The sequence below is a fragment of the Mytilus galloprovincialis genome, chromosome 8 (genome assembly GCF_965363235.1).
Source record: "Mytilus galloprovincialis chromosome 8, xbMytGall1.hap1.1, whole genome shotgun sequence".
NCBI classification, from domain to species: Eukaryota; Metazoa; Mollusca; class Bivalvia; order Mytilida; family Mytilidae; genus Mytilus; species Mytilus galloprovincialis.
The window spans coordinates 23668916-23685999 of record NC_134845.1 but is presented as its reverse complement, the minus strand read 5'-3'; the positions used below and the strand labels follow the sequence as shown (position 1 = coordinate 23685999).

General features: G+C 32.7%; 1 protein-coding gene across 2 annotated transcripts in view; it reads left to right on the top strand.

The window, feature by feature from the left end:
• LOC143085363 (sodium- and chloride-dependent glycine transporter 2-like) overlaps window positions 1-3075 on the top strand; it is a 50603-nt gene extending 47528 nt beyond the window's left edge. For both annotated transcript variants that reach the window (XM_076261643.1, XM_076261644.1), the window contains exons 10-14: window positions 118-249; window positions 601-700; window positions 1252-1352; window positions 1977-2144; window positions 2839-3075. In XM_076261643.1, coding sequence (XP_076117758.1) covers window positions 118-249; window positions 601-700; window positions 1252-1352; window positions 1977-2144; window positions 2839-3003 — 666 coding nt within the window. In that variant the 3' untranslated portion in view covers window positions 3004-3075. The remainder of the gene's footprint in view (window positions 1-117; window positions 250-600; window positions 701-1251; window positions 1353-1976; window positions 2145-2838) is intronic.
• Window positions 3076-17084: the final 14009 nt, after the last annotated feature.

Here is a 17084-nt window from a genome sequence, read left to right as displayed (position 1 = left end):
TGGTATAGTCGTATGGATGGAGATAAGACTGCATATTCAATTGTAGATTTGTTTTTCCTTTTAATTCTTTGTGTATACCCAACATATATTTCAATCGTGTTAAAATGTTTTTTTTAGTTTGGAACATTTGAAACCATAACGAGTGCACTGACAGATGAATTTCCAAAACTGTTAAGGAAAAAGAAAATGTTGGTAACAGCTGGGGTCTGCTTTTTAGGATTTCTGTTAGATATACCACTTATTATGCAAGTAAGTGTTTAGACGATATTAATGTCCTTCAGAATATCTTTTATTGGGATAAAATCAAAACCTAATTGAATAAATGTTATTAAGGTAACGAATAGACGAATTATACTTACTGATTTGGAAACAAAAACTTTTTCACGCAACTGTAACTCTCGTATAAACGACATGTTCTTGAAATAAATTACAGCTTATTAAATAATACTCGAATAGCAAGCATAATTATTATATAGAGGTTTTATTAAATAACTCCTTAATTACTATTTTCAATTGAAAAATCATTCTCCATTAGTGTTTAAGCCATTGTCATGTGATTTAAACTGTTTGAAAGCAAATGTCGTTTGTCTTTGAATACAGGGAGGCATGTATATTTTACAAATTGTGGATTGGTACTGTGGACTGTTTACTCCCATGCTTGTTGCTGTTATAGAGTGCATCGTCATAGGATGGATTTATGGTATGTTTATTAAGCAAATACTTTGCATCAGTGTAGTACATTAACTACAATGAAAAACATAAATTAAAAATGAATGGTGCTTTAAACCAATTAATATAGTTGATTACGACTCAGCAAATGAAATACAGAGAAATTTCCTACAAATGTCAAATACAAGAGAGTATCGTTCATTCTTTTGAAAATGACAATTGATATGACGCACTATGTGTTGGTGGTATAACACCTTATAATACACCTTATAGTCTACAGTTTTCTGCTTTGCGGAAGATCGCAGATGCTCCCGTAAACATAAAACTCACAATAAAATTTGTCTTATACACCTATTCAACAGTTTTTTGTATGACGTCAATCGTTCATGTGTCGAAAATTTCATGTGAATATCAGAGATTTCAGAATGACAATTTTATTAGATCTTCTGGATGAAAGTAATGAAAAGTTGACCCTTATTGGATCCGCGGAATAAAATGGTGAATTTGGTATTATTTATGTTGTGTATAACCTTCGTTTCTAAAAGTATATTATTTGTTTTCTTCTTCAAAAATTGTCCTCAGGTACAGACCAATTTTATAAAGACATAGAAATGATGATAGGATACAAGCCATGTACAGGGTGGAAGATCTGTTGGAAATTTATAACTCCGGTTGTTATACTGGTAAGTATTCTTTAAATAGCTATGATAGGATACAAACCATGTACAGGGTGGAAGATCTGTTGGAAATTTATAACTCCGGTTGTTATACTGGTAAGTATTCTTTAAATAGCTATTGTTCTTTAAATGAAGGTTGCTTTTGTTTAAACATCAAAAGACGTATCGGATGAACTAATCATACTATGTAAGTCAATCGTGTTGTTCGGTTCTATGATTTCAATACAAAATACTAGTACGTATTATATTGTAGCTGCATAATCTAAAACATTTATGTCGACCGCAGTCATAATCAACTTGGGATTTGGCTGTACCTAAGGTCCTTTTTTATTTGATCCGCTGTTAATCAATTGAATTAGATTTTTGGGATGTTCATGTTTTGTTTTACTTCGAGCCTCACTGGAGATACATTAAATGTCGAATTGCGAATGTAGTACATATATATTGGTACCGTTTGTGTTATAATATGAAAACTGATTGGTAACTAAAGTGTGTTTATTATGATAAATCATCTAATGGTTCGATCTATAAACCGACAAAAATAGTATCGTCATATCATTATAGAGAACATTGATGACTTACACATAATTGTCAGCATATTAATATACACTGTATTATATATTTATGTAGGTAATGTTAGTTTTCAACATGACACAACTGCAACCAGTATCATATAACCACTACCAATATCCATCATATGCCATTGCGATCGGCTGGGTCATTGGGATGGTTTCCGTAGCACCTATTCCGTTATATATGATTAAAGCAATAGCGTGTGCTGAGGGATCCTTACAGCAGGTAATAACTTACAAAAATAAATTGTTAGAAGTCGTGGTTAAAAATTCCTATCAGTATAATGAAAAATACATCGATCGTATATAGAGGTTATACTAATTTTTATATCCTAATTTTAAATTTAGCAATTTATATTCGTCATTATTGTAAACAGTTAGAAGCAATAAAATAATGTCTATAGTATTTATAAACACAAAAGATAATTTGATTATGAACCAACATGCACAATGAGGGAGGATCGATGCATCGACGTGGTAAGCATTGCCTACATTGCATTCACCACTAGCATTTCGAATACAAACTCTGTCAACATGTAACTATAGGTGCTAAAAATAATCGGCTTTACTGATTCTTCAATATGTAAGACTTTGAAAGTGTCGCTTGTGATTTCAGACACAGTCGGCCAACCATTCCGTTTATTAAGTGTGGATGTCAGACCGTCAAAGAGAATGTATTGCAAATAAGTAACTTTGTTTACCTCGGTCTATGATTTTTCTCATTATCAATTGTAAGGCCCCAATAACTCGTTTCTGCAAAAGACAATAATGTACACAAAAAATAGAACAGGAATGATACTTTAATATTATCAAATACATGTACATAAGAAGGAGTTGTTTCCATTGTATGGTACACGAAATTTAATCATGTGGTACGAAGTTTGCATTTAATCACCATGTTTCATATTTATCTTTTGTAGCGAATAGGATGTCTTCTGCGACCCATTTCCGAATGGGAACCAGTCTTAAAAAATGAAAAGAATCGAATGGAAACATGTACATTGACATATTTTAAACCAACTGAAGTAGACAAATGTGAATTGAACTCCACAAAAAACACTGATGAAATACAAAATATACTTTAAGTTTATAAATGTTTACAATATATATTTTAATTGAAAGTATTTGAATAAAATATTTAAAAAAAATATTTTCGTTTCGTGTGTATTTAAAATGATTGATCACACTTAGAAGTAAACGTATTACGGAGTGCCAGATCAAAATAGCAATTCATCTAACAGGTGGGTTCTGAAAAGTTGGTTGACCGAATGAGATGAAAAAGATGTGTACGACCACAGAAAAAAGGATACATTATGTTAGATACGGGCACTTGTTTGATGTACAACATGTTTTTATGAACCTACCATCAAGCTGTTACATTTGTGCATATGTTCCGGACCATATGAGTATTTGGACCATACGCGTATGGTCGAGACCATATGGGTATATACTCATATGGTCCGACCATACGTGTATGGTCGGGGTAATCAACACCTTAATTTTAAATAGGTTTTAACTCTTCATAAAGTATGATCCTTCTAGTGGTTACGTCATTAAAAATGTCATTTTTGTATATTTAAATAATAAAAAAGATTAATTAAATAAAAAAAAGCAGTTTCACACAGTCAATTTTACTCACTATAAGTACAATAAGAAGATGATTATTCTTGGCCAAATTGTAAGTACTTTCTATTATTCACATATTAAGAGATATGATATCATTGCAAATGCGACAACTATTTACCAATTTTTGAATAAGGTGGATGTGCGGAATTACAGACAACAGTACGGCCTTCAACACCGAGAAAAGCAAAAAAAAAAAACAGCAAGAAAAAATGTGAAACATTTCAATTATACAAGATTGACAGCCTAATTAATAACAAAACTAATTACGACAGACAATGATAACCACTGTAATACAGTCTTCTAACTTTGGACAGGCACATACATAATGTAGCGCGATTACAAATAACCACTGTAATACAGTCTTCTAACTTTGGACAGGCACATACATAATGCGGCGAGTACAAATAACCACTGTAATACAGTCTCCTAACTTTGGACAGGTACATACATAATGTGGCGGGAATACAAATAACCACTGTAATACAGTCTTCTAACTTTGGACAGGCACATTCATAATTTGGCGGGAGTACAAATAACCACTGTAATACAGTCTTCTAACTTTGGACAGGCACATACATACTGTGGCGGGAATACAAATAACCACTGTAATACAGTCTTCTAACTTTGGACAGGCACATACATACTGTGGAGGGAGTACAAATAACCACTGTAATAAGTCTTCTAACTTTGGACAGGTACATATATAATGTGGCGGGAATACAAATAACCACTGTAGTACAGTCTTCTAACTTTAGACAGGCACATTCATAATGTGGCGGGCGTACAAATAACCACTGTAATACAGTCTTCTAACTTTGGACAGGCAATGATAACCACTGTAATACTGTCTTCTAACTTTGGACAGGCGCATTCATAATGTGGCGGGAGTACAAATAACCACTGTAATACAGTCTTCTTACTTTGGACAGGCACACTCATAATGTGGCGGGAGTACAAATAACCACTGCAATACATTCTTCATCAAAACAAGGAAACACGAAATGTACTATGGAAAAATTTCAAATGAACAGAAAAAGACCATAGTATAATTGCCGAATAATTCGATATCCGCCAATTATCTGTAACGACTTGGATTTCAAAAAACACATGTTATTTGCCAGCATAAAATATACAAAATTGGCCGTATTTCGAAATTTCATCACAAGTAAAGATTTTTTTGACGAGATATGATTTATCTGAAGACATGAAAGTAACAATAAAGGCAACAGTAGTATACCGATGTTCAAAACTCATAAATCGATAGACAAAAACAAATCCGGGTCATAAACCAAAACCAAGGGAAAAGCATTAAATACAAGAAAATGACTCCACAACATTAAAATGTAACACACACAGAAACGAACTAAGCATTAGACAAAATCCGATGCGAATAACGAAAATAACCTCAAAACTAAATACATGAATTTGGGATAGAAAAGTACCGTGACACATCTTATTATAATGTAAATTCACACTCAAATATCAGAGAAAACAAACGACACAAAAGAAACACAACGTTAAAATGTAACACACACTGAAACGAACTATAATATAACAATGACCATATTCCAGACTTGGTACAGGACATTTTTTAAAGAAGAAAATGGTGGGTTGAACCTGGTTTTGTGGTATGCCAAAACTCCTTCTTTTATGGCCATGTAAAATATAACATTAAAATGACAACACAACATTACAAGACTACAATACAAACAAACAGGAGCACAATTGACAAAGAAACACACGAATAACAGCTAACAAAAGGCAACAGGTTTAAAATTTTAATACGCCAGAAGTGCATTTTGTCCACACAAGACTTACAAGTGACGACCAGATACAAAACTGGAAAGCCCAAACAAGTACAAAGTTGAACAGCATAAAGGACCAAAAGTTCAAAAAAGGTGTGCCAAAAACGACCAGGGTTTTCTGTTAGGTACCAGAACATCTCTATAATTTAGAATAATTTAAACTTTTGCAAACAGTAAATTTTATAAAATGACTATATAAAAGATATACATGATAAAACTGAAGTATTAACTAATTACAGGAAACAACCGAAATACATAACATAACCCGACAAAATCCAACACAAAAAAATAGACACATCTGAATTAGTCAAAACCTAAACGCCAAGTGACGTCATATTTGAAATTGTTTGAAAATTTGAAACAATATCAGTTTTACTGTACAAGATCTGCATTTCGACAATAAATGTCTCTTCATACGCTCCCGGCAAACATATTTAAAAATCTAAAACTAATTAATAAAAGTAAAACGAAGAGTATTATTTTTTACAGTAAAATAGTTCGTTAGATTAAAGAGTAAAGACATCTTGTTTTGGTAATAGAAAAAGTGAAAAGTATTATGTAGTAGTTCAACCATTATATTTTTGTATATTTTGAAGCACACACGTTAGTTCCTAATTTTGAAACTATAAATCCAAACAGGAAATAGGAAAAGGTGACAGATTTATATCTAAATTATATGAAAAGGGTGAGGTAACAGATCCTCAGCGGTACCTCCTATCAATTAAGTAGTGATGTCTGCCCATGGCTACAATATTTACAATGATTTTCCAAATTTCTGAAATTGTGACTTGACAGCACTAATAAATTATAAACGACTTATGACCGGTTTCAACCTAATTTTTAGCATGCTTTAATTATGCCCACGTCTTTCTGTTTGAATGGAATATTTCATCAAAAATGGTTATCAAGTTCTGTTCATGTCCATTCTGTAATTTAGCTTCTAACATCTATGTTTTTTTAATATTTGGGTTTGAACGTTTCTTGTGAACGACAATCCCCGAAAAGGCTCCGGACGCACGAAATTCATATAATATAAAATAATTGTAGACGAATTGTCAGGTGAAATTGAGTATATTGAATCTTTATAGATATTCATAACTCAAGTAAAACTCAAAGTGCTATTCTGTTAGTATTAAACTCAACACTGGCAATACTAGCGTAATCCAATTGGCTTAAATTTTGTAAAATAGATACAAATAGATATACGAAGATGTGGTATGAGTGCCAATGAGACAACTCTCCATGTACAGTTAATAAAATATTAGGGACAAACATTCAAGGCCAAAAAGCAAGCAAATAAGTCCAAACAAAGCCATGGAAAATCACCACTGCGAAATATTTAACCCTTCGAAAATATTCACTTTAGAAAAAAAACGGTTTTAAAAAACTACAGGTAAATCTTGAAGTTTATACAAATGTAGTCAGAAGAAGTGAAACTTAGAATATATTCCAAATAATCAAAGCTGGTATATAGCCAAGATCCATATAAATATATAATAACAAAAAAAGCATTATAAACAGTATCAACAGGTCGAATTAACAAGAAAATACGATTTGAGTACTCGCAGTTACTGACAGCTAGTTGAAAGTCAAAAACAATTAATAATAAAAAAATTCATGCATCGGAGACGAAGTCTTTTTTTTATCGAAATACATGTCATCATTTTTTTTTTTTTTTTTTTGAACTTTCTGTATTATATTCAGTTGTACAGAATAAGTACATAATACAAACCATATGTGAAGGAAAATATTTCAAAGAAAAGAAAATTTAATGCGAATGAAAATCTGCAAAGGGATATGGTTCCACTTTCCTTCTTTTTTTAGGTTAATAATACAGTTAAGAAGAACATAAATTGATTGCCTCATTTTTAATTTAATTACTAAAAATAATCATATACAGCAACGCAATTCAAGACTGAAACCTTGACATTGCATTGCATAGATTTAGACAAGTTCGATGCCACCATAAAAAAAAGGTTTTGTAAGGAAAAAAAACCCAAAACTGGGATGTAGTTAGTTCGAACGGGTAAAGAAGTTCCTGTTAAAAGTGTTACTGGTGACTTTAACATTACAATGATAAATAGCTAACTTTATAAAAGTGTGTTGGATCATGGAAGTATTATTTTGATAAAAGTAAAATCACAAAAATACTGAACTCTGAGGAAAATTCAATCGGAAAGTCCAAAATAACAAGGCAAAATCAAATGACAAAACACATCAAACGAATGGACAAAAACTGTCATATTCCTAACTTGGTACACATGGTACAGGCGTTTCCTAATGCAGAAAGTGGTGGATTGAACATATATTGATTTTACTCCCATGGTTAAATATTGACGATAAACTCAAACACCATTATGTCTATAAATTAGAAAACCAACGCATTAGTGTATTTGAAATTAACTGCACTTAGCTACTATTAAAGACAATATGTAACCTTTAGATGTTTAATATAGTGTTCCCCACATCTCATTTTATACAAGATTGACTTAAATGAAAGTGCAATTTATAATATAAATAAAAAGATGTGGTATAAGTGCCAACTCTTTATCTTAGTCACAAAAAAGATAAAAAGTAAACAAAGTACGGCCTTTAACATAAAGTCTTGGCTCACACCAACAACAAGCTATTATAACGGACTCCAAAAGAATTGTGTAAAACAATAAAATTCAAACAAGAAACCCAACAGTCTAATCTATATATAAAAAAAAAAAACGAAATCGCTTATGATCCTCACCCCCAAAACACTACGACAACCATTTCAAACAACAGGTTCCTATATGTTTGTTTTATAGAAAAGTACCGATCTTTTTACACTGTAAACGTTATATTCTTATTCATATCATGTTTCTTATTACATCATGTTTTCTACAAGAGGTTTCAAATACATGTACTTTAAGCTGCAATGAATCCTAATATCAAAACATCTGTCTGGTTAATTATTTTTCATTATTTCAAATTAAGCACCGAGTAATTGATGAGATATACATTTCATTACATGTTTTCTTTTTATTTTTCGTATAATTATTTCTTCCGTCAGGAAATAGTCCATGTCAACATGTGATGATTAGGAAGACAGAGTTATTAGAAAATTAATATGAATGTTATTCTCAAACTACGAAACAACCGTTTTCATTTCTAAGTTAATTTGAATTACACCACAAAAATCACAGGAACATAACTATACCATATGGTTTCAAGGAGAATATGCAATTATACATTTCACCACAAACGTATTGTCGATGGATGTTTCCATTGGTAGAAATGAATGATTAATACATGTACTCTGTCAATGTTAAGGATTAAAATTCTTCCTTAGACTGACAATATAAATTAAGGACATGATGTATGAATGTCAGGTATCCAATAGAATCCAAAAAAGGGTGCTTTATTGATTATTTTTTTTTACTAATAAATGTTAAAACTTAATTATTGTTATCCTGTCTTGGAATTTTTTATATTTGGAACGAACAGCAATACTAAAAAACAATATTGTTTTCCATGCTACATGTATATGTAATCTATTTCGCACAATAATATTATAGTTCAGAGGCTTTTAAAAAAGAACAGTCACTAAAAGTTGATTTCTATACACACAACGCCTATTTTGATTATTAACTCAAAAGATTATGTTTAATATAGTTTATACGCAGATTGATACCAGCTCTTTGTGCAATGTTTTTTTGAAATTCCATGTCTATTTTATAAACATTGTTTTCACAAAAATATATCCACCGAGGAAAAAAATATCAAAATATCAACAACTTGATGCACATAAAAAATATTCCAATACATATAAACTTAATCATGCTAATGTACCTAATTTAGACACCTATATCTACTATATTTTCCGTATTCAATCTGACTTGCTATTTCAAAAATTGTGATTAATGGCTTGAGTCGTGACTTAATCAGGTTTTCTTGTTTTATGAGTGATAAGTGGGCTGTAATGTGGTCATTCATTTTGACGCTTAAATCCTGTCTAACTTAGAAGTAAACAAGTAGTCATCAAGTTCTATAGATTGTTGATATGCATTTCTACAGGGAAAACAAGCTTTTACCAAGAACGGTGATTTACTGAAATCAATTTCATTAATACCAATATTCATTTACATATAATAAGGTCCATAGAGAAAATAAAATTAATTTTCTGCTTCAAACTCAGCTATCGTTTCGAAATTGTGGATGATTATTCTTGGCCATAATGTAAGTACTTTCTATTATTCACATATTAAGAGATGTGGTATCATTGCCAATGCGACAACTATCCACCAATGTTTAAATAAGGTGGATGTGAGGAATTACAGACAATGGTACGGCCTTCAACACCGAGAAAGGCAAATACCGGCTAAAAAAGACCCCAGGAAAAAAATGTTAAACATTTCAATTATACAAGATTGACAGCCTAATTCATAACAAAACAATTTACGACAGACAATGATAACCACTGTAATACAGTCTTCTAACTTCTAACATACATAATGTGGCGGGAGTACACATATGTGTGCGCACTTAATTCTCCTTTTTATAACTTGTGACAATGCTGTTACAGTACCACATAAAAACCAACTGCAAACAACAGCTGCAATTGGCTCAGCCAGAAAAGTGTATACGATGTCAAAAAACGACTTACAAAACACAAAATACGCAATTCACCGAAATTCGAATACTACCAGCTATTTGAAGGCCGATTACAACTAATAAACAAATCTTGTTTTCTAAAAAGACATATTGTCCTTATTTTTCTTAAATGTAGATACCAACACTGTGAAAATGGTCTTTTACGAATATTGTAAAATATAATAAATGCAGAAATTCAAAACTACATAACATTAATTATTTATGTAAAGACATAAAAGTTTATGATATGTTGATACATTGTACATAATTATCATAAAACAAAAACTTACTACGGAAACAATAAAAAAAAGTAATTCAGTTTTATCTAATAACTAGTAAAGAGATGATAATCAACGTGAATAAAAGATGTGTAGACCATAAACCAACGGATTGTTTTGCCTTAATCCACAACACACAAACACTATCAAATGAATAAAATGTTCAAGTAAATTTTAATCAAAAGAAAATAATGAACTTACACAGGGTATTATGGTATGTCTTAAACCAAAAATGAAATTTGGTATCGTTCGGGTTGATTCTTCAAAAGAAAGACCGGTACCAACGTTAAGTCCTTTGCCTCCCTCCAGATGGAGGTGTTACGCATTTAATACATCTCTTGTAACCTTGAACGACCTTGCCAGGGGATTTGAATTCGAGCACTCACGGATTGAATAAGCTAAATCATTTATTAATATCAATAAATGACCGACCCTAGTGGCCTAAAGCAATTTGAAAGTTATAATGAATATTCTAGTTCTGTGAACCATTTTCATTATTACTTCATGTTAAATACAAAATTCATAAATATTTAAATACCTTTCAAATACTAATTGTTAAATTTCCTAATAGATCCTGTCCAGCAAAACACGAAAATACAATGTCAATGATCCCGGAATTTATAAATTGTATGTGGACTAAGCTCACATATTAGGATTTAAAGATGCGCATAAAATGAATGTTGTTTTGTTTCTAGGACACTGTGGACCAACGTTACCATGCGTTCATTGACAAATGCCAACGGAAGCATGGCGGAGAATTCAGATGCAAAAACGCTCAATATGACTGACAAAATTGTAGAAGACTGGATAAGATTAGTTGAAAGAAACCTTATACCTGATATGGCATTACTTGTGCTGTATATCATCGTTGGAATTATTGGAAATTCCGTAGTTCTATTGGTCTATAGATATGAGATGAAAGGTACTTCAGATGAAAGATATTTCATTCCAAAGTTAGCAATTGCAGACATGTTTGCGTCCGTTGTGTGTTCGGTGGCAGCTATTATCTGGGACGTAAATCAGATCAAGTTCTCACATAACATTTTATGTAAACTAACATTCTGCGGTCTAACCGTACCGGCCTCCTTATCTTTATGGCTTTTACAATGTATTGCTGTACAAAGATACTTCAAAATTTGCCGAGACCATACCTTAAGTTTAAAAGTTCGACGGATCATGGTCGTATCCATCTGTATTATCTCGGTTATTCTATGTTTTCCATACCTTATCTTATATGGATCAAATGACTTTCTTGTAGATGGAATTAAGTATGGGAGCCGGTGTGGTAGGCTAAAAGAGTATGCTTATTATGAAGCTGGATTTGCTTATGCAATATTGTTTGGGGTTTTGATGATTTTAACTGTTGTTGCATTAACATTTCTCTATGGTAAAGTTGGTTTAAAAATATTCCAACATTTCAAGTCCGATAAATGTAAGAAAACACAAGCGTCGAACAGCACTATCCCAAAATCGGGATCTGAAGAAAACACTGATACACCTATAGAAGATAAGGATGTTGTTTCAGATAGTCAAGTCAATATAGATATAGAAAGCAGAGAAAATGAGAACAACTTGGGCACAATGTGTAAGGCAGAAAACACCTCTGAGAGGAACGGAAACCTAATAGAAATGAATTCAGAGAAACAGCATAAAATAGTATCAAACGTATGCACTGATTCTAGTAGTGGACAAAAAGCAGTTGCTATAGTAAGCAATAAAGTAAAGGAAGATCATTTGGAAAAAGAAACAGACGTGTAAAACGAAATTTCTCCATCATGTTTATCATCATTACTTCCGTTTCTCTCCTATGTTATTTCCCCGTTGGATCAATTGTTGTGTTAGAAGGTTTAAACCCAACATTTTGGGAGGGGCTACATCCGACAGAGCTGGCTATCGTCATTCCATTCTACCATTTATTCATTGTCAACAGTATTGTTAATCCCTTTGTCTATGCTTTTTTGGATGCAGAATTCAAAGCAGCCCTGTTGCGTCTTTTTAAAAGATATATATATAGGTACCTATCTTCACCCTTATCTGAAACAATAGCGTTAGATTCGCCATTAGGAACTTTATGATTGTTGGAAGGATTTTTTCCTGATTTCTGGGAGAGACTGGCTAGTGTGGACATGTCCGTAATGTTGGTTTTGTATCACACTTATATTATTAATAGTATAGCTAATCCATTCATCTACGCATTTATGGATCCTGAGTTTTATAAAAAGGCTAAAACAGTTCTAAAAAGATGTTTTTGATAAAAATCAGACTTTTCAATTCAAGTCTACTGATTCTGCATGAACAAAGTTTTGTTGTTTCACAAATTAACAAGTTCGTTGTTTTTCTCTTATTGCCTTCTTAAAATTAAATGTTCGAACTCTTGCTGTAAATTACATTCGTGGCTTATAGCATAGACACAAGACGAATTATCCACACATAGTCTTATATATTTGTGATGTCATGATCAATTAGTTTAAAAGATCATTTGTGAAATTCAATGTGATAGCATGTACAATACTGTATGCGTAGATAGTCATTGGAATTCGTTAGAGACATTGTTTGCCATAGTAAACAATGAAAAGACAAACAGCAGTCCAAAAAACACTGCAAAAAAACTGAAGTTTGAGCAACATGAACTGTATATAAAAACATGCGACAGACACGAACAATTGGCACCCATTGACTCGGAATAGGTAAACCAATAATGTGTAGTGCTTGACCAAGTTTGTGAGTTCTCGTCCATTTTGCATAAGACAATTTTTAACGGCACAACAAAAGAATAAACTGTAAATTCAGTTGCAAATAACTCATCTTACTAATAGATCATTACGAAACAAAAGAAATAACTTACAAAAAGTAAATCGACACAAAGCCATTTTACAACTCATAAATTGGCCCTGATCCATCAGACTTAAGCAGCAATAAGTACGTATTAAACGAATTAAGTTGATAGATATCGTTCTCAGCCTGAGAAACGCATTGATTTGAACAATGTAAAGATACAAGTAAAGAGTATATATGTAAAATCATAAGTACTCGTACAAGTATAAATAAACTATATATCAAGATGTATCTATTTTTATTTTAATTATCTAAGTCTATATAAGATACAAATGGTGTATCATGTAGAATATACTAGGGTATCATGTAGAATATATTAGGGTATTATGTAAAATATGTCTTGATATCAAGTATGATATGCTGGGATGTCTAGGTGTCAGGTAGTATATACTATGGTATTTTGTATGGTATGTATGAATATCAGGAAGGATATGCTAGGGTATTTTGTAGGGTGTTTTGGTATAAGGTAGGAAATGTTGGGATATTTTGTACGGTATGTTTGAGTACCAGTATTGATATGCTTGGGTATTTTTTTCAAAGTATGTCTGGATATGCTGTGATATTTTGTAAGGTATGTTTGGGTACATGTACCAGGCAGGACATGCTAGGATATTTTGGAAGGTATAAAATTGGATATGTCACATTATAACAAATATAACAAGAGCCTCTCAAGAGCCTGAATCGCTCACCTGTATTTCAGATGGAAAACAAATTAAATGTTAGCAAACTTGATAAACAAATTGCGTAAAACTGTCTTTAAAGGGCAATAACTTCTTAAGAGGTCAATTGACAATTTTGGTCATATTAAAGTTTTTGTAGATCTTACTTTGCTGAACATTATTGGTGTTTACATTTTATATCTATCTATAAAAATATTCAAGATAATAACAAAAACTGCATAATTTTGTTAAAACTACCAATTCGATGGCATTTGACCCCTATGTTCTATTTTTAGCCATGGTGGCAATGTTTGTCGATGGATCAAAACTCCGGATATAGTTTATAAACTAAATAACCTAAGGAACATTTAGTGAAAGTTTGAAGGTATTTGGTCCAGTAGTTTCAGAGGAATTTTTTTTTTTAAAATAGTTAACAACGACAGACGACAGACAAAGACGGACGCCAATCGATGACATAAGCACACATGGGTCCTTTCGGACTCCGGTGAGCCAAAAAGGATATGAGCAATCCATCCATCCATGACATAACATGCACAACAAAAACACACAAAAAAGCGAAGGAGCAGATGTGATAGAGTATAATGAAGGATATTTCAGTGTATCATTACTCATATAGGATTTGTAAAATGATTTCATAAATATATGCCATGTTATCAAGTTAAATATTCGAGAGTGTCAGAGTACAATGTACAATGTACATATGTAAAACAATTGTTCAGGGTATCAACAAGGATATATTAGAGTATCAAAAGGGAAATATACTAAGTTTTAATGAAGGATATGACACGGTATTGAGTAAGAAATACCATGGTTTCAGGTACGATATGACATACTGTCAAGTGTAATATGCAGGCGCGGATCCAGAGGGGGGTTCCGGGGGTTGGAACCCCCCCTTTTTTTGACCGATCAATGCATTTGAATGGGAGCATATAGCTGGAACACCCCCTTTACTCTGGGTTGGGAACCCCCCCCCCTTTTTAAAATGGCTGGATCCGCCCCTGATATGCTCGGAGACCATGTCGAATCTGCTGGAATATTATGTAGACTATGATCTAGGGTATCACATAGGATATGACATTGTATGATACAGATTTCAATATGGAATCGCGAACGGCATGGCAATGTATCATACGTCGTGTGTCATGAATACAAAGCCACAACAATCTGGAATACAAATGCCATATGTCTGAATGTACAAATGAACTTACCTGCGTCATACGTCATAATATACTTCATTGACGTTATTTTGGTAAACTTCATACAGAAAAAGGCTTTGAAATTGTCCACTGCCCTTATTAATTTAAACTGTACCCTGAAATGAAATTTGGGATGAAATTTTGACATTTGCATGCACGAAAAGTATTGCTTTTTAACAAATGCTTCAAATGTTTATTTCAACAATTTATTGATAAAATCACAACGTTTTTAAAATTCTACGACAAACGCAAATACAATACACTAAATAATAAACGGATGTCAAGTTGGTTCAATATTCAACATTCAACATTCAAATTTTTTTTTATTTTTTTTTCTTTCTTGTATCCATTTTCAACATTCAACATTCGTTTTCAACATTCGATTTTCAACTTTCAACATTCGATTTTCAACTTTCAACATTCGTTTACTTTACGTATACGTGTCTAGTGATTTAACACGTTTATTGTATAAAGTAGATGACATCACCGGCAAGGCCCATAGTTTATTTAATTTGATCTGTGAATGTGGTGTACTGCAGTCATGTTACGATATTTGAGATCTAGAGCTTCTTAAAAACAACGTAGACACATTGGTGGCCTTGGGTTGTCTTGTACATTTAGGCCAGTTTGTTGTCTCTATCTTCGAGACATTCCTTGTTTCCATTCTTTTTTATAATGTACGAGTAAAAGGTACCAGTTTAAGAGTTCTAAAAACACTGATGGGGCGAAGGCTATGCATGTGGCATATATATCTTTGCAACATTCACAATAGTTCTCAAAATAGTCAGTCCTATATTTTACTCCATTTTTTTAACATGGTGTACTATTGAGTACACTAAATACAGTACACTGATAATAAACTGTGTTTATGTGAGCCCAAATATTTGCCTGTGAAAAAAGTTCCAATGAATGGAACTTATATCACAGGAAATATGTTCTGGTAGAACTTTTTCACGGAGATGATTTATATATAATTTGTTCCATCTCTATAAAATAAGTTCCACACTTTACCTGGTGAGATAAGTACCGGGTTGCTGAAAGTAGAAGGTCCGGTAAGGGTCGATTTTGGCCTCAAATTTCAGGTACATCATTCTGTGATTTTGGACTCTTTTTAAACACTTAAGTGTCTATTTTAGTTGATTCAATTAGTTGATGTGAAAGATTTTAACGGATTTACTATCAAATATGCCAAAAAATGTCACTTTTCAGATGGTTTTTGTCAAAAATGAAATGTAAGTTGTATTTGATGAATATACATAACATATATAAAGGTTGAGGATGAACACGGATGCGGCCACTTTAGAGCCAAAAAAGGTCTTATATATATATATATATATATACTGTATCTTACATTCATTTGTAGGATCCTTTACTATAGATATTTTAGCTGATCTGTAACAATAACATCTTCATGCCTTATATATCATGTACTGCAGTACGCCGCTAGATTAAAACTGACGTGGAAAGGTAACACACGGCCAGCGAAAGCTCTTTTTTTGAGAGCCCAGGTGGTCGTGTGGTCTAGCGGGACGGCTGCAGTGCAGGCGATTTGGTGTCACGATATCACAGTAGCATGGGTTTGAATCCCGGCGAGGGAAGAACCAAAAATTTGCGAAAGCAAATTTACAGATCTAACATTGTTGGGTTGATGTTTAGACGAGTTGTATATACATTATGTACACAGCCATGTATCACCATCATTGATGGCGATCCGATGGATACATCTGTTGTAGGGTTGTCACTGACTCAGACGTACTTATAAATATAATTATTTTCTGTGACTGTATCTTACATTCATTTGTAGGATCCTTTACTATAGATAATTTAGCTGATCTGTAACAATAACATCTTCATGCCTTATATATCATGTACTGCAGTACGCCGCTAGATTAAAACTGACGTGGAAAGGTAACACACGGCCAGCGAAAGCTCTTTTTTTGAGAGCCCAGGTGGTCGTGTGGTCTAGCGGGACGGCTGCAGTGCAGGCGATTTGGTGTCACGATATCACAGTGGCATGGGTTCGAATCCCGGCGAGGGAAGAACCAAAAATTTGCGAAAGCAAATTTACAGATCTAACATTGTTGGGTTGATGTTTAGACGAGTTGTATATACATTATGTACACAGC